This window comes from Trachemys scripta, chromosome 1 (genome assembly GCF_013100865.1).
Source record: "Trachemys scripta elegans isolate TJP31775 chromosome 1, CAS_Tse_1.0, whole genome shotgun sequence".
Classification (NCBI taxonomy): domain Eukaryota; kingdom Metazoa; phylum Chordata; order Testudines; family Emydidae; genus Trachemys; species Trachemys scripta.
The window spans coordinates 185,610,701-185,631,303 of NC_048298.1; the positions used below are offsets into that span (position 1 = coordinate 185,610,701).

Here is a 20,603-nt window from a genome sequence, read left to right on the forward strand (position 1 = left end):
CCCCAGGGGGACCCCGCTCCCATTCACCCCCCGTGTTCCCCGCTCAGACAGTAATGAAGGACATAGTAGCATTTAGTGGTTCTCCCATGCATCTGAAAGTTTGAGCTAGCTCCCCCAAACTGTTAAACGGGAGGCACCTTAAATTTTCTCCAGCAATATATAGGCTCATATCTGAAAAACGTGTGTTAAGGGCCTTCAAAAGATTTTCATGAGGACGAGAAACACTGCTCCATCACCTACATTGTTGAAAGTCGTCTTTAATGGAATTGAAACACTTCCCCTGGGTATCTGGGTTTTGATCTGGAGTAGGAAGAACAAGAACTTCGCTCATCTTACACACCATGTCTGATCAGTCCAGTGTCTTTTAAAATAAACTCCCTGTTGCACAAGTCAATGACTGTAAAATGATGGTGCTGCTTTTGGTGAAACCATATTGTTTTAAAGTAAATCCATTCACTTTATATGCCTTCTTCATGTGCATCTGGATTCAGGATAGGAGTAAGAACTTAGTCAATCATATCTTCTCACATGAAAAAATCACTAGAAAACACCCTTGTAAGGAATACTGCTGCACTGGCTGGCAGGTGAACTTAGATGATGCTATAGATCTTTCCCATTTCTGCTTCGTATGATTCTGTGAATTGCAAACACCGATTGATAGTACACGTGAGCACTAGCAAGGCTATAATAACTTTTTAAAAATACTGGTATATTTTGGCATGGGCCTATTTTGATTTTCCTTTGTTCTCCAAGTAGTTACCCTCATTCTTACACACTGAGTCACTTTTAGTGTTTTGGCTTTGGTTGTTTTAATATTTTAGGTAGTTGACCATAAATTGTATGGAAGCCGCTCTGAATTTGACTGCACAATTGACAGAGTCCTTGAAGAATTCTCTGTTGAACTGATCTGTCTCGCAGGATTTATGAGAATTTTGTCCAGTGCTTTTATCAGAAAGTGGAATGGTAAGAAACCAGAATAAACAATTGTTAGCAATAGCTGTAAAAGAGGCATGAAAAATATCAATACTTGGGGCCCATTCAGGAGCCTTGGGGCCTATCCAGTAGCACACGGCATTACCACTACAGGGCAAGATTCTAACACCTTTTGTCATATTGAGTAGCACTGTCTTCTGCATACTGTTGTATTTAAATCAGTAGGGAGCATCTTATGCTTTCATTCATGTAATTCATTCACTCGAATCAATGGGGCTATGCGAAGGGTAAGATATTACCCAAAGAGCTAAATTGTGCACTGGGTATTGGGGTAGCAGAGGGGCAAAGAGGAAGGAAGGGGGGTGAAAAGGGCTGGGGAGCAGGTGGAGGGTTGGTTCTGTTCACTGCAATGCACCTGGTGGCATAGCTGTGCCAGTGTGTCAAAGGGCACATGCTGTGCTGGGTATAGACTCTTTGCCAAGAGTAGCAGGGGAACTGGGAGTGAGACTGTGAATTCTGAAGTCCCTCCTGGGCTGCTCTATGAGCAGCACAACAGTGCACTGCCCCTTACTCTGGGCTTGAGGTAAAACCATGATGGAGCCTAGAGTGAATAAGGCTATTAGTCTGACCCACAGGGTATATATACACTGCCTACGTCATCTGACTCTGGCTATGGGGCAAAAAATTGCATTGTAGATGTTTGGGCTTGGGCTGGAGGCCGGGCTCTGAGACCCTCGTCCTCGGGGGTTTTCGGAGCCTGGGCTCCAGCCTGAGCCTGAAAGTCTACTCTGCTATTTTTAGGCCCACGATCCCGAATCAGTTGATCCAGGCTCTGAGACTCAGTTCCGTGGAGTTCTCATTGCAGTGGAGATGTACCCATAGAGACCAAGGTTCCAGTCACAGACCCCTCTGCCCAGCAGAGGCTGGGAGTGCACACTCCCTAGCCATTGAACCCTCTATCCTGTTAACAACGGTCCAATTCCTGAGGCCTCAGTGAGAGGTTACTCACTTTTTATTCAGACCTTATTCAGACATCTCCTCCCGCCCCCGCCGAGGAGTGATCTATGTCACACTTTCCCATCTGCTGTCTCTGCACTGGCACAATAGCAACCCTGCAGAGCGGTCTCTCTCTTTCCCAGCTCCCCTTATGCACAGAGTTGTGAGCTGGGTATGCAACTTAGGGGGTAGAGGGAACCTTCTGACCCCTTCCTCCTATCTGTGGCGATGGAGGACAAGTGACTATCTTGCCTTTATCTCAAACCTCATTTTGCTTGGCTTGCAGCAGCAGCTGTACTTCGCTATCCTTGGCCCTGGAAATGTAGTATTTCCTAAACTATTTCCTCAGAGCCTAGCCCCACCATCTCTGCTTTGCATTTTAACCCTTGTGCACCTTAGTAAGTTCTGATTGCTGTTTGGAGCCTTCCAGCTTGTTGAATGACACCTAGTGTTATGAGCTCTTGCTGACAAATATTTTATTAATGGACTATTATCTATGTTTTTTATTTTAAAAGAACTTGGGCTTAAATGTTTGTTCTATTTTTTTAATGATTTTTAGGTAAAATTTTGAACGTTTGTCCATCACTGTTACCTTCAGTCAAAGGGGGAAATGCCCATAAGCAGGTGCTACAACCAGGAGTCAAAGTCACTGGCTGTACAGTACATTTTGTACTTGTAAGTATTGTTCTGCCTCTAAGAATTATTCTAACTCTAGGCAAATGATTATTGTATCACAATAACAAATCCATAAATGTTCTCCAGATAATATCAGTGTAATGAACTTGTACCTGGAAATACTGGAATTATTACCAATAAAATAGGAAGAGTTAGAAGTTAAATTTCTGTAGGAAGATTAGCTTATGAATAGGAATGTGCAAAAATGGGCCCCAGTCCATTAAAGACCCAATGCATGCTTTACCCTATTCATGTGAATAATCCCACTGATGCCCTTCCCACGTGATCCATCCCTTTCGATCGCCTTATTTCTATTGCCCTGTTCTCATTCCCTCCCTCACCCTCCTTCCTTTCACAATAGAGGCTTGTCCCAGTCTTTTCTATCCTGAAAAACTATCCATCAACTATCTTTTTGCATCTCCGACATAACCCCCCATCTCTCCTTTTTATCCCCACTCATCGAATGTGTGGTCTGCAACTGATGCAATGAATCCTTCTCCTCCATCCCTTCAGTCTGCCTTCTCCCATCTCCACACTACTGAAAATGTTCTCACTAAGGTCCCTAGTGACCTCTTCTTGGTCAAATCTCAAGGCCTCTACACCATCCACACCCTCCACCTAGACCTTTCTGCTACTTTGGATGCTGTCAGCCATCTTCTCCTAACAACAGATTTATAAATATCTCCCACTTAGGAGGAAGCTAATACAGGAGCAATTATTCAGGAGCCCGTCTCTGTGAACACAGATGATACCGAGGAGACCTTGTTGGAAAGGGTGAAAGAAGCAGAGTGCCGAGTCTTTCCCATTGCCTTGCAGCTGGTGGCCAGTGGAATGGTGCGACTAGGAGCAGATGGTAAAACCTGCTGGAAACAAGGAACCCAAAGCTTGACTCATCATGAAAAGCAAGATTGCATTTCCTCCACTACTACTCTGAAGCCACAACAGTACAACAGGCTACAGTCAAATGAATGAATGTCCTACTCATTGCTCACTAGTTTTTCTCTGTCTGTTGTTTCTTCTGTCCTGATTTCAGGCAGACCAGTTTCATATCTGCTTGCATGTCCCTCCAAGGAGCGATGCATCACGTTCAGTGGCTATGTAACCCTTCTGCCAGGTTGAGCCAGCAGCAACCAGGGCTGGGTTCAATATCTAGGGATTCCTTTCCATTGATACAACAGAGAACCGGCTTGATCCACCACGCAGTAACCTGGGAAAATTACACACCACCCCTGGGTGCCTCTGAGAGGCAATACTTTCCCACTCGCAAGCATAGAGTCTGAGTGTAGAAAATAAACTTTTAATAAAAGGAGGGAAGTAACTGAGTGTTAATTTGGGGAAATACCACAGACAGAGTTCATAAACATAAACCATGAGTAAAAGACACCCCCCCCCCCAGAAGGTTCGGCAGTGTCCTTTTGCTCTCAGTTTAAGTCCAACAACCCATGTGCTCAACCCTTCTCTGCACCCCACTCATAGTTCCTGTCCTTCATCAATGCAGACCCAGAGTTCAGAGGTGCATCTGCAGAGTTCACCTCCCCCCTGGGTGGGGTAAAGAGGTACCTTACTCGCTCCACTGCTCAGGGACTCGCTTGCTGCCCCTTTCTGCCAGCCACCCTGCTCACTGCTCTCACTGTGCCTCTCCATCAGCCGCCCTGCTGGCCGCCTGCTCTCGCCACGCCATCAGCTGCCCTGCTGGCTGCTTGTCGCAGCTCTCCACTGCTGCCCGCCTGCTCACCATGCCCCTCCACCAGCCGCCCTGCTGGTCATTCATCACACCTCTCCGCTGCACCAGCCACTTGTTCACCAGCTGACTGTCAGTCACCTTCTGCTGCCACCTGCCTCTCTGCTGTGACATCTGTACATCAGTCTCAGTAATTTTCAGCTCTTTGCAGGCCAGGCAGAAACATTGCCCGTCTCAAGTGATTTCAGCTCTCAGTGATTTTTAGCTCTTAGCAGGCAGAAACATAGTCCTACCACAACTGATTTCCGCTCTGATTGGGTATTTAATATAACAAAGAGGCTCCTAATGAAGCCTGTTTAGCTCTATTCTTTGAACAGAGGGGAGGAACAGCTTAAATCAGTCTAGGGAGAATCCCTTGATGAGGGTGTGCAGCCTCCTGGCTGGGGATTCTCCACCCATCTTACTTTCACATGGCTCTGGCATTCAACCCCCGGCTGGCTTAACATCCTTTCACTGAAGGTGACTCCCCTCGTTTGGAACAGTTTAAGCAAAGTCCTGCTTCCCTGTATTCCCACAGTAATTACAACATTTTGGTAACAGCATTTCATTACCCCATTGGTTTCTAGATTGATTGATTTACTTAGTAATCCTTATCCATGTGTTACTCTATCTTATCCGCAAAAAGAAGAACAGGAGTACTCCTGTTCTTCTTTTTGCGGATACAGACTAACACGGCTGCTACTCTGAAATCTATCTTATCCGGTATCTTTATGGGACCTGAATTTGGTATTATCTTGTTTGATGGGTTCCACCTTTTTGAGCCCTTGGCAACAACATCCCTGCCACTGCCATCAATTAAAACAGTCTTTCTGGTAGAAATTATCCCCGCAGAGAGGGTGTCAAAGCCCCGGGCACTTCTAGCGGGCCCTGTTTTCACAGTATTTCACAAAAACAAAGCCTTGCTTTGGCCACACCTTAAGATTTTGCCTAAGGTGGTCTCTGCATTCCACCTCAACTCGATCATTCATCTTCCAGTGTTCTTTTCAAAATCTCATTCTACCAAGGTTAAAGAAAAGCTTAATTCCTTGGATGTTCGGAGAGCTCTGACACTTTACCCGGACTGCAAAAAGTCTTTCGGATCCTGTCTTAGACTTTTTGTAGCCTATGCTGAGAGGATTAAAGGGTTACCTGTTACAGTCCAGCAAATTTCACATTGGGTTTCTGACTGCATCAAGCTTTGCTACGATCTAGTGAAGGTCTCGCCTCTACTGAGGATAACAGTCTACTACACTAAGGCTCATTCCACTTGGCTAGCCTTTTTGGAGTAACATTCGTGTGATGGTCACTTGCAAAGCAGCAATGTGGTCATCGCTGTATATACTTTCTCCACACACTGTGCCATTACTTAGGCTTTCTGAGACAATGCCAACTTTGGCCATCTCCAAGTAGTCTGAAGTTCCACCATCTGTTAGGAAAGTGCTGGTGAATCACTTATGGTGGAATGAGTATGTGCCCAGCCACTCAAAGGAGGAAAAAATGGTTACTTACCTGTACAATGCTTTGTACCTATTCTTCTAGATGTGTTTGGTCAAATATACATTCCACACCCCTCTCACCTTCCCTGCTACTTCAGCAATTGTAGGTGTGCCTAGTGCACTCATCTGTCTACAGTGGACTGCATTTGTGCACCACACATCTTGAAGAACATCAGGCACTGTACAGGTAAGTAACCATTTTAGTGACAAAGGAGTCACCAGACTTGATTTGCAATGGAAGCTGAATCTCCATTTTCACAATGTCAAGCCAGTGACAGGCTTGGCAGTGTGGGCTTCTTCCTTTAACTAAACACTTTGCCCAAGTAGGAGGCTTATTTTAATTCTGTCAGAGTAATGGGCCATGTGCAAATAAAATAAATCAGTGGGGAGGCAAGTCAGCCAAGAAATTATTGGAGTAGTTGAAAGAAGAAACAGCTAGAATTGAGCTTTCCGATGAAGGAGCCATTGATTGATTGATTAGATCAGATCAGGGATATTTATATCCCCTAAGGTTCAATGAATAAACACTTTTGTTTTGGAATTGAGTTTCATGTCCTGTACTTTTTGGGGCCTATCGTAGGTCAGACTCTTGGCTCTAGTGAGATATTCCAAAGCCTGCGGCAAACTCCATTATAATTTACATTATGAGGGAGGGGAGTATTTCGTTCAGGTTTTGTATTCATGCTTGTACTGTGGTGAATGTGTTTTGATAGTTGGAGAAGGTAAAGAGAACTATTCCCTACTGTTACCTCTTGTCTACCTTTAATATACAAGACATTTATGACTTCGATATAGCAAATGATAGAGTTTTATTGTTATGATTACAACAGTGAACTTCTGTTTTCATGTTATCCCTTTCCTTTCTCCCAGATTATGCTGAGGACAGCTGAAAAATGCTTTTGATAGACACAGGATAAACACACATTATTGCTTCTGTTCTCTTATGGTACTGTAGTCGTATAGTGATATTGTACTGTATATTGTTTTGAATTGTATAATCTTGTTTGAACATATTCAAATCTAACACAGTTATAACTAGAGCCTTACTCTTCTTATTGATGTATCTCAGATACTTCTCTGGCCCCCCTTGCCGTTGTATCCAAGCAACTCACAGTCTTTAACTTATTTTTCTTCATAACACCCCTGCGAGGTATAATGCCCATTTTGTACAGATTGAGAATTGAGGCACTAATTGCCAGACGTTTAAAGCTATTTAAGCACCTAATTCCTATTGAAAGGCTGTCTGCTTCTTTAGGCACCTAAATACCTTTGTAAATCTGGCCTCAAGTGACTTGCCCAAGATCAAAAAGGACTAGGGTGACCAGATAGCAAGTGTGAAAAATTGGGACGGGGGTAGGGAGTAATAGGTGCCTATATAAGAAAAAGCCCCCAAAATCGGGACTGTCCTTGTAAAATCAGGACATCTGCTCACCCTAAAAAGGACTCTGTGGCAGAACAGGGAACTGAATCCTGGACCCTCTGATGCCTATAGACTGCACATGTAGCATGGGTGAATTTCACCTATTATTTTCTGCTAATATGTTAGAATAGTCTTAGTATCTACTGTCAAACTGTCTGTGCACTCTTACAGAATGTGAGCTGCAGGTGAGTCTTTGAGTGGCAACTCCTCCTCTCTCCTTGACTGATCAGCAGTGAGATGGAGCTGGAAACCCTACTCTGCATGTTTCCTGATTCCCACCCTGTGGACATGCACCAAGGTGTTTTGTTTTTACTTCCTGGGTTAAGCCAGACCCTTTGTGGCCTGTCCATGTGCCTCTCCACCAATTGGTCTTGTAGGCCCTCTGGTTTGAGTGTCAATTGGGGGTTCTGGGAGGTGTGACCTCTAAGCCCCGACCAACTAGAGAGTGTAACAAGGCTGTAAATTTGTCCTCTAGTACTTTAACCATTTGCTAGTTAGTAGCAGTACCCTAGAAGCCCTTGAGATGTGAAGGAGGCCATCTTGTTTAAAGAGCTCAGTTCCACTCCTACAGGAGGGGGAAGTCAAGGGGAGCCCTCTGGCCCAGCTGCCATTGGAGATTCCAGAATGCAACCTGAAGACCTAACAGACAGCCTCACGCTATATGTGCTGGAACTAGGGATGCTATAGTACCCAGGGCCGGCTCCAGGCACCAGCTTAACAAGCAGGTGCTTGGGGTGGCAGGTCCCGCACTCCCTCTAGGAGCAAAGGACCAGCTGCTGGTGGCTTTTTTTTTTTTTTTTTTTTTGCTTGGGGTGGCAGAAATGCTGGAGCCAGCCCTGGCAGCACCTCCTGACTTTATATGGAGATATACCTATCTCATAGAGCTGGAAGGGACCTTGAAAGGTCATCAAGTCCAACCCCCTGCCTTCACTAGCAGGACCAACTACTGATTTTGCCCCAGATCCCTAAATAGCCCCCTCAAGGATTGAACTCACAACCCTGGGTTTAGCAGGCCAATGCTCAAACCACTGAGCTATCCATTCCCCCTTGAAGTGGTTTCTATCATATACAGGGTTTACACTTTGGTTCAGTGGCTCTCAGCACTCCCTCTATGCAAATTGTTCCAGCCCCCCTGCCTCATGCTCGAGTTAGAGCCTGTGAACCCAGAGCAGGCCCAGAAACGTTGGGGGTTAGCTGCTGTTTTAACCATTGGAGGGGGCAGGACATGTTGTACAAGGCTGAGGCGTCTCTGCCAAACAATTTGAGTCACGGAGCCAAGTTGCAGGTAACTAGAATAGAAAATGTTAAAAGGGCTGAGGAGGGTAATGGGGATAGGAACTGATTGCACCTATGTAAATCTAAAATGGGGCCTTACCTGTGTGGGTGGGTGGGCTGGGGGGTTCTCTGAACAGCTGAGCAATGACTTTCTAGAGAGCTCTAGAATCTGGACAGCATAGATCTGTGGCTACGGAAGAATTAGGCCAAAATTGTTTTTGCCCAGCCCTGAGACAGGGTGGTTGAGAGCGAAGCTGAAATGGGGCATATGGCTGCAGTGATAGTGCTAATTGAGCCTGTGTGACATCATGAGCATGTAAGAGCTGTGTGTGCTATTGTGTGTTTCTGATTTGTTTTCTTTAAAAACAAAAAGTTTACTCACCAAAAAAAACCAAAAAACTAAAAAACAAAAACAAAACCCTCACACCTAAAAAATGCCCTAAGACACATTTTGTCAGCTTCAAAGTCAGTAGGAAGGCAGATACAGTAATAGTCAAGGTTGCAGTGCAGGGCGGTTTACTGTTTAATAATGTACGAAGGTCCTGTCGTGCTCTATTTCAATTAGAAACAGGAAAATAAAACCTCAAAGCATCCCTGTTGTGTAGACAGCGCTGGGGATGCATAAATTCATCATGTACCCTACTCAAGTATATATTGAGAACTGAAGTATCAAAACAACATGCTAAGTACAGATGTTAAAGTTAGATTGAAACAAACAGGTGCCTGGGGATGTGTCTTATTTATTGGAGACTGTTTCCTTACACCAGAAAGCACCATGGTGGGAATGGCTGCTGGGCTGGGAGAGGTATAGTGTACAATTCTGAATGTACCTGATCTCTAGCGCTGTGTGTATAGATAAACACACACACACTTTACTGTAGTGTGATCCGTTTAGTGGGGAAACAGCAACTTCAAGCTGTAATTCACCAGGGCAAGGTAAAATTCTATTTTAACTGTGGGTATGTTTTATATTGTTTTTAAACAGGCTCTAGGTGTGTGTGGAGGGCAGAGGGATAAACCCTTTGGATGCCTGGCTAAAGGGGTGGCTCTGCCCTGCTTCTCAGCAGAGGGGGTGGGGACCCAGACACTCAGCAAGGAGCTCAGCTGCAGGCCCTAACCAGGGTAGGCTCAGGGGAATCAGCTGAGTCAAGTGGAACCAGCTGGGCTGGTGCTTGGGAGGGGATCTAAGCCCAGAGAAAGGCTCAGTGAGACGACTAGCCAAGGGAGAAGACAGGGGGACTGCAGCTCTGTCTCTACTGGCTGCAGGAGGCCTCAAGGGCAAGAAGACCCAGGGAAGGGTCAGTGTGGGGATCGGTGTCAGGCAAATCGGGATTGCACTAAGCACTGTAAATAAAGAGACACAGATGAAACACCTGAGAGAGGTGTTGGGACCCTTTTCTTTGACCAGTCTAAGCACAGAGATGAGAGGGAGGGAACCTGTGCAGACCCTGTGACAGTGTGTTTCTGTAAACATGCAGTTTAAACAGTTAAGGAATATTAACTTAAATGTTGTTGATCATTAGGCTGAAGACATAAATACAAGTGTGTAGGGGGGCGGGGGGAGAAACAGATACCAGTATGCCTTTATTCTCTAGTGTGCAAAGGACATGCAAACTCTCTTTAAAAAATGGATGAACACCATCTGCCATTGAGGGGGCAACCAGCAGGTCTAGACAAAGGTAAGATGTGCTTGGATAGTCACAGTGAATTGCAGGATGATTACAAACCTAAATCCCCAGCCTTGAGGGAGAGGGTGTCTGCCCCCAGAGAGGTGATGGCTGGAGGCCCGAGACCAACAGGGGAATTCTTGAGCAGACCACAGGAAGCAGAGGTGTAGTTAATCCCAGCACTGACACATATAGTGGCAGTGTGTGCAATTTGTGACAGTGGTGAAGTGCCAGTAAGTGCCAAGAGCAGCAAAAGCAAGTATTGTAGGAGGAAAAAGAAGTGTCTTGTAGCCTTTTTAGGAAAAGACTAGTGAAAAGAGATAGTAAAATGAGTTATGAACAGCTGAAGAAAAAAGTTAGCAGAGGGAGATGGAGCTCTTGGAAGCTGACAAAGACAGAGTTTGCTGACCTGTGTATATTTTGAGACCCAGAAAAGCAAAGATGGTCCAGAACTCCAGGGACACGTGGATCACTATTTCTGAACTCCATATGGGGGAAGTTTTGACAGAGATCAAACCTGTCCAATAGGAGGACCCCTTGTGAACTCTGAGTACACACATTTAAATAGAAGGTTTCTTTGCCATGTGTCAGTTTAATTTTCAGATCCATGCCCTTCTACAGGTTTATCTTGAAAAGAGAGGTAACTGTGTAGAGCTGCTGGGGCAGCTATCTTCATCCATCTCCTAAACCCTTCATTCTTGCCCATCAGCTCTGTTTCGTATTCTCCAAATGTGTCTTTGTAAAACAGCCGTGTGGAAAATTGTGTGGCAAGGGTGTTGTCACTGTAACTGAGCATCGTTGCCGTAAAGGCTATCTCCCATAATGACATCCAGCTGGTTGAAAATAGAGGCCTTAAGGTAATTCACTAGTCCCACTGTGGGCCCCCTATTGGGTTTGTAAAAGATGGAATCGATCTTGCAACAGAAAGATACAGTAATGTATTCAAATCCATGTAACCTATTCCCATTCCTGCCAAAAAAGTCAAGCAGGGAGCTTCTGCAATGGCTGATAGCGATGGTGCTAACGATATATATATTTTTTTCTATGCTGGTCTGCTAGGGGACTATTTAGAATCACTCTAGTTTGAATTTGGTGCATTCTTCAGCCCCACAGTGAACAAAAGTCATGTTGTTTTAAAATCTTTTACCTGGTGAAGAGTGCCTCCTCTTTGTCTCAGCTTCCTCTTGGCCTTTCACTTCTGGCTAAACCAGCATTTGAAAGCCTTTCTTTTTTTTAAAAGGACTTTGGGGACCCTGTGTATCACACCTTCCACTTTCTTTTAAGCCAGCTCTTGTAAATGTGCATCAGCCCAATCCCATCTGCGAGCTGGAACACCCACTTTATCCAGAACAGCTCAGGAGATGCGACTTTACCCACATCTCTGGCTGTATTCTGAGCAGCTGTTTTTACAGGGGGTTTAATAATCTCTAGCCCCCTTCTCAAAAGAGGCTATGGAATACTGCCCCCATGCTGGCTCTGTACATCACCATGATATCCAGGAAGGGAATATTCAGCCTGGCCTTTGTAAGTTTTGGTTTATGGTGGTGGAGGTGTTCCCTATAAATTCTTAGGGTTACTACTCTGTTTTTACTTTTTAAATTTCCAGCTTTCCCAGGGGACAGGCACAGCTTGATGATCACCTTGCCAAAGTGGAACGAGATGTCCTGCTCTGTCTATTTCTGGGGTAGTGATGTCGATAAACAGTGTCCCCCATCAGTGGAAGTAACTGGTACAGAGAATTTCTGCACAAACTGGTGTTCTGCAATGTCCATGTATCAATACAAAGTTCTAACCTTCTCTAATGTTGGAAGAAAAGAGGATTATTATCTTTTTTTACATTAGTACCAGGGAACAACTCCTCCAAACTCTAGGCTAGTTCCACAATGCTAGAAAATGCATAAGCCCCACCAGGTGATTTAAGTCTAACTTTTCTACCCCTATGATCGTAGTTTGAGCACCTCTGGCTGTTCAGCTTGGCTAGCTCTAGCTTTGTTCATATAATCCACTAATTCAGGTATGGATGATTAATAGCCTCATTGTAGGAAGAAATGCCCTTTCTGAGCCCCCAAAGATGATTTGAAAAGGCTTGTTTGGTGATGCTGTTTCAGACTGTATTTCCACTAACCCCACCTGCCAGGCCCCTGGGAGATAGTTAAAACTGTATAAATTCAAAGTAGGGTTTTGTGAAAAATCCCCAAAGCTGGCATCACTAGATAGATGTAAAAAAGTCACCACAGCTCTTTTTCTTTTCTCCTTGTACATCTAGAAGGTTGGAGAGTTGAGATGAGGTTTCCACCTGCCTCTTAAATTTAGTGGGCTGACCCAACTCTTTCACTAGAAACCTTTTTTCCTCCCGCTTCCCAGCTACAACTTTTTCAACCCTGTAACACCTGTCTTGTTCAGGTTTAACTTTTTTGGTAATTCTTGAGACCGAAAAGAATTGTCTTGTCCTTGTAATCTTTTAAACCCCGATACAGGCCTCCGTCCCTTGATTAAGGCTTCATCCCCTATGAATATTTCATCAGTAAACAGCTGTTGATAACCTTTTTCAATCCTTCTGGCTTTATATAGCCTCATGTGGCCTGTTTCTGAAAGGGGACCCAGACTGCTTTATTTTAAAAACTGTCTCCATAGTGCCTGCATTTGCATGATTTATCAGTACTAGCCCTGGTGAGGTTATTCTGTGAATGCTTTGGCTGTAATGCTTTATAAGCTCCAGTAACATCACTATATAGAGAAGTGATGTGGGCTGTAAATATCCTCCCTCTTAAAGTTCTGTTAAATCATTCTGCCATCCCCATTATTACTAACCAAAGGATCAGTCATATGCTGCTTTCACAAATTGTTTATAAGTTCTTTCCCTGGCTCAGGTGGTAGTTTTTGGAGAATGTGCCCATCATCAACAATAGTTTGAAAGGTCTTTAGAAATTTTACCACTTGTCTTGCTTTTTAAGCCTAAGGCCTAGGCATATTTAGGCAGAATGTCCATCAACCTTAAGATGGAGTTAAAACCACTGTCATTGGGAGACTTGCTGCATATCCACCTGCTCTGCCTACCATTGTGTATCTACATCTGAAACAATAGTGTGTTCCCTTCTAAAAACAATTTTTAAAAATAATTTCCGCCCTTAATGAAAGCAAAAGAATCTAAGGAAAATATTTAAATGATGTCCATTTAACATTGCTTTTTCTCAACTTTATTAGAATTGGATTTGAAATGACTGAGCACTTGAAATTGTTCTAACGCAGAAAGAATGTCAATACACAGGCTGGCAACCAACATTTGGTGTCACTTAGTGTATTAGTGACAGGAAGTTTCTGGCTTTTGTTTCGTTTTAAAACTATGCAGGAGTAACTGAAGGAAGGTGCCTCTAGCTTGTGGGAAAAATGGATTTGAGTAAACTGTATAGTGACTAACGTTTGCAGCTGCTAAAAACATTAAAAGAAAATGAGGGGCTTGTACAGAGATAAGAGTTCAGCCATAATAAAAACACTCAAATATGCTTCTGAGAATCACAAAAGATTTTGGAGGGGAAGAGGGGTAGGTAGAGAATAAAAAAAAAAATTATTATTCTAGCTTAAACAGATGCTTCCAGAATTCCTGAATTTAGCTATGACAGGATTGGTAAAGAATTTCACATAGGATTATGAGAACGGAAAGCATCTCATTTCCAATTCTACACTGAAAAAACCCACCTCTGACTCTAAACTTGCTTAACCTCTAGTGGACTATAGGTATGAAAAGAGGTCCCTAAAGCCAGACTCACCCACAGGTAAGTGTTCATCAGGAGTTTCATTCTGTAAGGCGTCTGCTGGATCACAGGTTCCACCTCTGGAGTTACTTGATATCGTGAGTCCAGACCACGAAAAACACAATTTGCAGGAGCAAAATCCACTTCACCATTTTCTTTAAAGAAAGATTTTGTTATGAGGGCCACTTCCTTCCTTCTGGCTGCAGCCAGAGCAATGTTGATCAGTTACCACCACGGTATTCTAAAAAAAATTTAAAATCCCCCTCCCTTCCCATTTTTGGCTTTCTCTGCTTTTACTTTGGAGCAGTAGCACTAGAGAGAATTTGGAGATCCTGGTGGAATGTCATGGGAAATGTTACACTAAAATACACTCTATGAACAGAATAAAAGTAACTGTGCGATTGCTAAGTTCTGCCCTCTGGATTATTGTTGTTAGAACTTTAGTACTGTTGTTCCATCACTACAGCCAAGAGTCTTCTCAATTCCGCTGTTCTAAATTCCAGAAGATCTTGCCACTTTCGCCTAGGCAGACTGCCTTACTGGCCACTAGTTGCAAGGCAGCAGGGAAGGCTCTGTGCTCTGCTTCTTTTACTCTTTCTGACAAGGTCTCCTCTGTGTCTCCAATCTTCACGGGAACTGCCTCTTGAAAAATTATAGCTCCAGCATCGACTTCCTCCTGAAAAAAGAAAATCCAGAATACTGTAAATTGAAAGAGGGGGAAGAGAAGATGCACAAAAGTAGGACAGTTATTTGCTTTGGTTACCTTAGGTACCACTTATACATATTTCCTGTGGTATGTGAGGAGTGCAGAAAATACACCTTGGCCTGCAGGGAATTTCTGTGAGGTTGAGGAATAGTGTCCCATGAGAAAGCAGTGAAAGCCACAGCACTTCAGCCATATAAAACTGGACTAGACAAAATGCAAGTATATTTACAACAGAGAATTATCTTGCATTGACAAGGAGATGGTGAGCCCAAAGATCTTTCCACCTCTAAAATATTATTTCCCACGTGATCAGTAATGTTCCCTGCTGTCTATGAATTCTCTTCATTTGTGGAAATGCCACAATGACATACTATGGAAGGACAGAACTTGCCTCCTCACATGCCACAGTTCTGGCAAGAGTAAGAAAATGGATTTCTTAAGCAGCTATTGGAGTTGGAGGATGATTTCAAGCTTTTAATAAGGGAGCTGCGTCCTGCTACTTTCAATCCTGATAAGTAAATGAGGAAGAAAAAAAATCTTGCTTCTAAACTAATTTAATTGTGCACATGCGTTCTCCATAAATGGTGAGAAGCCAAGGCTCATCAACCCTATGGAGTTCATAACACATGTCTAAAATACCAGGGAGGGAGAGGTTAACTTGTAAATAAATCTTTCAGTTAATCGTCCAGAGAGAACTGAAAGTCATTTTAACAGGGGTCCAGCTGAGCAATGTTTTCTGTGGAAGCCAACTCCTCCAAAAGCCATAGACTCTCCCTAGCATCATGCAGGCCTACCACGGCTAGTTGAATGATTCAAAATTTTTGACAAAATTGGTGTCAAAACAGAAATATCAGCACCAGGAAATTAGGTGTCCAGATCTTCTGAATTTCTTAGGCCCAGCTCTTGACCTCCCATAAGACTGTTGCTTATCCTGCTCAAAGCAGGTCTTGACAACATGGTGGCAATATTGCCAACTCCAAGTGTTAGAAGAAGAAAAAAAAATGACTTTTACAAAATTAATACAGTTAGGGTTCTTTTCTTTGCCTGCTGGGGTGTGGGCCTTTAGGTTACAGTCACTCCATAGTTTCAAGCTTTTCTCTGCAAGAATGAGAGCTGGAACAAATTTTTTAACGAAAGCTGAGGTTCTCAGGCCTTCCTTGATTCCAGCAACTGGAGCTCTAAGAACACTAAACAGGGTGAGGCTCATGATAAAAACACAGGACTTGGAAACACGGTAGTGGGTAAAGATGCTGCTGATCACCAAGGCCTTGCTTGTGCTAGTGCTCCCATTGATATGACAACTGGTGGAGCAGCACTACTGTTACCAATGGTAGGAAGCTGCACAGAAAAAAAGCAAGTGTAGCTAAAGCCTGAATTCTAGTATAGTGTTTATTTCCAATTCCCCCACTGCACAACAGTGTAAAGAATTCCTCTCACTGTACATCTAACCATTTCTACAAAAGAAGAGGAAAAGACAGAGATCGTTTTGACACAGGTATTATTCCAACCAAGATTATTCACTGCACATTTTTCAAAGCTGCTCATTTCTGTTAGAAATGGCATACTTACAGCTACAAAGTGCACAGTACAGCCACTGATTCGGACTCCAGCTTGTAATACCAATTTATGGGCATTTGCTCCTTTAAAAGAAGGTAGTAAAGATGGATGAATATTCAGTATTTTTCCTAGAAAAGAATAAATGAAATCCTCATTATCTCTCAGCCCTCGTTTCACAAGTTTAAACATCAAGTAAATGCCTCATCGTTAACCAGAATGCAAAATGCTCATAATGCCATGACAAAGCAGTCCCAAACTCATCAGGAATCTATGTTCTACCCCATCTATTTCCAGCTGATCAGGGTTGGGAACAAGAAAACACTTGTACATATATGGTCTCCCAAGATTCTCCCAAGAATCTCTGCCATGACTATCATTTGTTTATAGCTCTTTGTTCTTTGTGGTGGTGTTCATGGCTTGTTCTTCATCTGACTACAGGCAGATTCCTATTGTTCATAATCCTTAATACCCACTCAAGTTCGTGACTTAGAATATTGGCCCATGGTGGCAGGGAGTGTCACACAAGCTTCCATGAAAGTGGTGAGATTTCTTCCTAGGTTAGTCTCCTAGCCACTAAGGACTGTTCAGTCTTAACAGAAGAGAACTGCTGCCTACACAGGAGTATCCCCCTGCCCTTCCAAGAAGCAGCAGCACACCACAGCTTTCCCCTTCTTTTGAAAAAATCAGCACAATGCTCTTTTCCTGAGGGGTTCCTCCTAATGAACAGCCAGCCGGGTCCCCATTAGAGTACTGAGCAGCACTAGGCCTTGCTCCTAGAGGTGAGTGCTCTGTGAGCATTCTAGTCACTAGCTAGCCTCACACTAGGACTGAACACTAATCACATACATACTAGTGCTACAGCTAAGCCATCAGGCTGTCTCCTCTCCTCAAAAAGGTCTTTTTCTCCTCCTCTAAGTTGTTGTTTTGTCTGACAAACTGCACTGGAAATCCTGTGCCAGACTGAAGTCTATGGTGTGATGACATTTTACAGCAGCTGAGGATCTGATGCTCAATTCAGAACAAACAAAAATTCCTTTTTAGGTACCAGGAAGACAATAACACGTGCCTCACATTAGGGTATCTTGTACACAAATGTCACTCTATGCCTCATCTGTGTGAGTTGCGTGCCATCAGTATTCACCAACAGCTTAATTGCAGTGCGGTGAGACACTTGGCTGACTAATGTTAGGGATAGCAGGGTCCAATTCCGAGGGGGGAGGGGGAGGAGAAGGAGGGGAAGAGAGAATGCACTGCAATGGGAAAAGTGGCACAACGGAAGGCAGTCAATGCAAGATGAGGGCCATGTCCCATGGAGTCCTGTGCACAATTTGGATGCACACAACAGTAACCGCTCCAGACAATGACATTGGTAGCCTTATGGGGATAAGTATAGCATAAAAACCAACCGGTCTTCAACACTATCTCCAGCCTATTTCATTCAAATAAGGCTTTTCTTCGGCTTCAATATGCCAGGTCATCTTCTAGCGATTGTTTTGTCCTTGGGCAAAAACGTACTGAGGACAATACTGCACCTGTGACACTTCAGTTGAGTTTGAGTTCCTTGTTACAGTATCCCCAGGAGCATCAGTATAGGGGGCTGTTCTTCATGCATCCTTTCTGCAAAGATTCACCTTCAATATTGCAGGGCCAGAGAGGAACCATGTCATGGGGAATCTGACCTAGTGGTCAGAGCAGTTGGCCCAGTTCAGATACCAGGAGGTCAGAGTCTGAGACAGGCCAGAGGGTAAACTGGGTGTCAGGGGATCGGCAGGGGCAGGTTACCAGGAGATAAGTGATAAAAGTCCTGAAAGCTTTTGCCTCTCTGTCCTGTTACTGCTACTTAAATATCACAAAACACGCATGGGAAGAGGAGGATTGAAACTACTTGTGCAAAAGGTTGTGAAGCTCTCTGATTTGTCAGGGACTTCAGGTCTTGAACCTTGCTCCACAGGATTTTTAAGATCTAGGCAGGCCGGACCTGCCACCCAGTGACCTGCTATCAGCTGCTAGTACAGAAGCAGAACTGTAGCAGAGGACTGCTTGTGCCCCAGTCTCTAACCCAAGCACAGGAATGGGGAGTTGTCCATGCAAGTGGGTTCTCTCTGTTCCAGACTGTTTCTACTGATTCAGGAAGCAAGCAATAGGAGCAAGTATTGCAGTGGAAACTGAGTGCACCATTTACTTGTGTAAGAATTTCAATATCAGATTTCTCTTATCCTCTCCTTTACAGAAGCAGGTTACACACAATGTCTCCATCAGAAGGAAGTGGAAAGAAGCTCCAATGCAAATGATAAAGGGAAGGGAAAGATACTGGCTCCCTTCACCCTTCTTGTTTATTTCTCTAGAGGAAAGTAATCTGGTCTCCTCGCAATTTGGGATTAATGTGGCCCCCTCCTCCATAATAGCAGGGTTTAAAAGGGTCTGGCAGGGGGATTAGGAACCAATTTTGCTTTCTCATAGCAGGCTGAAGAGCTCCCTACTCACCAGCCCCTAAGGCTGACGCAAGGGGTGACCTTTCATCGTGTTAACAAGGTTCGATGTTTGGTGCGATGGCTCGTTTCTGGATGCCCTAAAAGGTCCCTTGGACTGATTCTTGTTCATATGCTCTGGGTCACTCCAACTGCATTGTTTGGGGTTAGGAAGGAATTTCTCTCCCTGGCCCCACAAAGCCATTAGCTGAGGTGGTGGAGGGTTGTTTTTTTTCTTTGTCTTCCCTCCCTTTTTTCTGTAGCAACTAAAGCTAAAGGTGAAAGCTATGCACCTGAGAGCGGTGGGAGCATGTAGGATAAAGACAGCCTGATGGGAACTTCAGCTTAAGAGCAGCAGAGGGGTACGTGACCTATTTGAGAGGTTCATTTTTATAACATAAAAAGGTGACATATAACCTAGGACTCTATTTTGGGGGCAATCCCATCATAGTAGAGATCACTTGTAGTGACCTCCTATCCTGAAACTTGGGCATGGGTTTGGGAACAGAGAAGGCTAAGGAAAGGGATCTATAGTACGGAGCCAGGGAAGACATTACTACCTTGTGCAGAGATTGTATAAGGCATCCCATGAATAAGCACGTTTCCCCCCACTATTGGCTTGGTTCGGGATTTCTGACCATATCACGTTAAAATCCTAGGCACATGATGGGTACTCTGAGGCCTTACACTTATTTAGGACCAGATGGAGTACTAAATGACATTGCCGCTTGAACTATTTCTATAAATGCTACAGCCTCAGCCTTTGAACAAACTATCAGCATGTCATGGCTTATTCTTGCATCATCCCAATCTTCATCACCAATGATGGGATCAGCAACTGGTTGGCTGGCTAATGATATGCAATTGGTGTGTCACTCAATTGCTTTAAGTTTCTAACTCCCCGTGCAACCAAAGAAGGTGCTTTAGTTGCAGTTTTGGGGAGAGGGAAGGTTTCTGTTCCAACCATAGGTGCCAGGTATCATAGGCTGTGCCTCCCCAAACTGCCTGGTATGGCCCCGCCCAGACTCCCTCCTGCAGTTCCCGGCGCTCGGGGCTGGCTGGTGTGCCTCCCGCAGGGACTCAGGGCAGTTGGCGCTGGGCCTGCGCTGCCAGTCCAGCGCTCAGACTGCACTGCCCACTGCACTAGTGCTGCGGGCGCTGCGGCCGTGCTACCCAGCCGCCCGCTGCAGGGGAGGGGGAGGCAAAAGGGGAGGGAGAGGGGCAGGGCATCTGGCACAATGGGCGGGGCCAGGGGCTATCCTCCCCCAATGGCTGGGACACTGGCCGCCCATGGTTCCAACCTTCAGCAGTTTTGTACTTTCTTAAAAAAATCCAGAGTATAGTTGATAAAAAGGCGTTACTATTTAAAGTGGTCAATCATCTATGTACACTGGCTTGTTTTCTCTACATAATGTTTGCCAGACTAAATACAATGCTTAACTGCAAAATGTCTTAATATATATTTCTAAACAAGACAAAATAGTGTATTTACCATCCCACTTTTTGACAAAGGGACCAGACAAAATCCGCATAAATCCTGCAAGACAGATCAGTTCAACTGAGAATTCTTCAAGGACTTTATCAACCGCATTATCAAATTCTGTGCGACTTCCATACAATTTATGGTCAATTACCTACAATAGCCAAAAAAAGGAGAAACACAGACATGAACGTGGGATTAATTGACTCTCTCATATAACAAGAACGCGCTGGAACACTGTGCTGTAATCAAACAAAAATCTAAAACTCCAGATATGACCAAAGAAGGGTGTCCAGATACTACAAAGATAGGCACCTCAGAAATGCACATAAGTAATAGTAGATCAAATCCTGTAGTTTTCAACTTAGACTATATTCCGCTAAACTCATGTTGAAAGCAATGGGAGTTATGCCTGCTTAAACTCAGTTTAAGGCTATAGGATTTGGACCATTAACAAT

At 44.2% G+C, this 20,603-nt stretch overlaps 2 protein-coding genes across 2 annotated transcripts in view; one reads left to right on the forward strand and one right to left on the reverse strand.

Moving 5' to 3' along the window:
• Nucleotides 1-7,032, forward strand: part of LOC117867212 (trifunctional purine biosynthetic protein adenosine-3-like) — a 44,156-nt gene extending 37,124 nt beyond the window's left edge. The window contains exons 20-22 of the mRNA XM_034752052.1: nt 822-963; nt 2,489-2,604; nt 3,298-7,032. Coding sequence (XP_034607943.1) covers nt 822-963; nt 2,489-2,604; nt 3,298-3,576 — 537 coding nt within the window. The 3' untranslated portion in view covers nt 3,577-7,032. The remainder of the gene's footprint in view (nt 1-821; nt 964-2,488; nt 2,605-3,297) is intronic.
• Nucleotides 7,033-13,363: 6,331 nt separating this feature from the next.
• LOC117867315 (trifunctional purine biosynthetic protein adenosine-3) overlaps nt 13,364-20,603 on the reverse strand; it is a 53,831-nt gene continuing 46,591 nt past the window's right edge. Inside the window, exons 20-22 of the mRNA XM_034752201.1 lie at nt 20,158-20,299; nt 16,210-16,325; nt 13,364-14,610 (exon numbers count right to left, since the gene is read on the reverse strand). Of these exons, the coding sequence (XP_034608092.1) occupies nt 14,413-14,610; nt 16,210-16,325; nt 20,158-20,299 (456 nt within the window). The 3' untranslated portion in view covers nt 13,364-14,412. The remainder of the gene's footprint in view (nt 14,611-16,209; nt 16,326-20,157; nt 20,300-20,603) is intronic.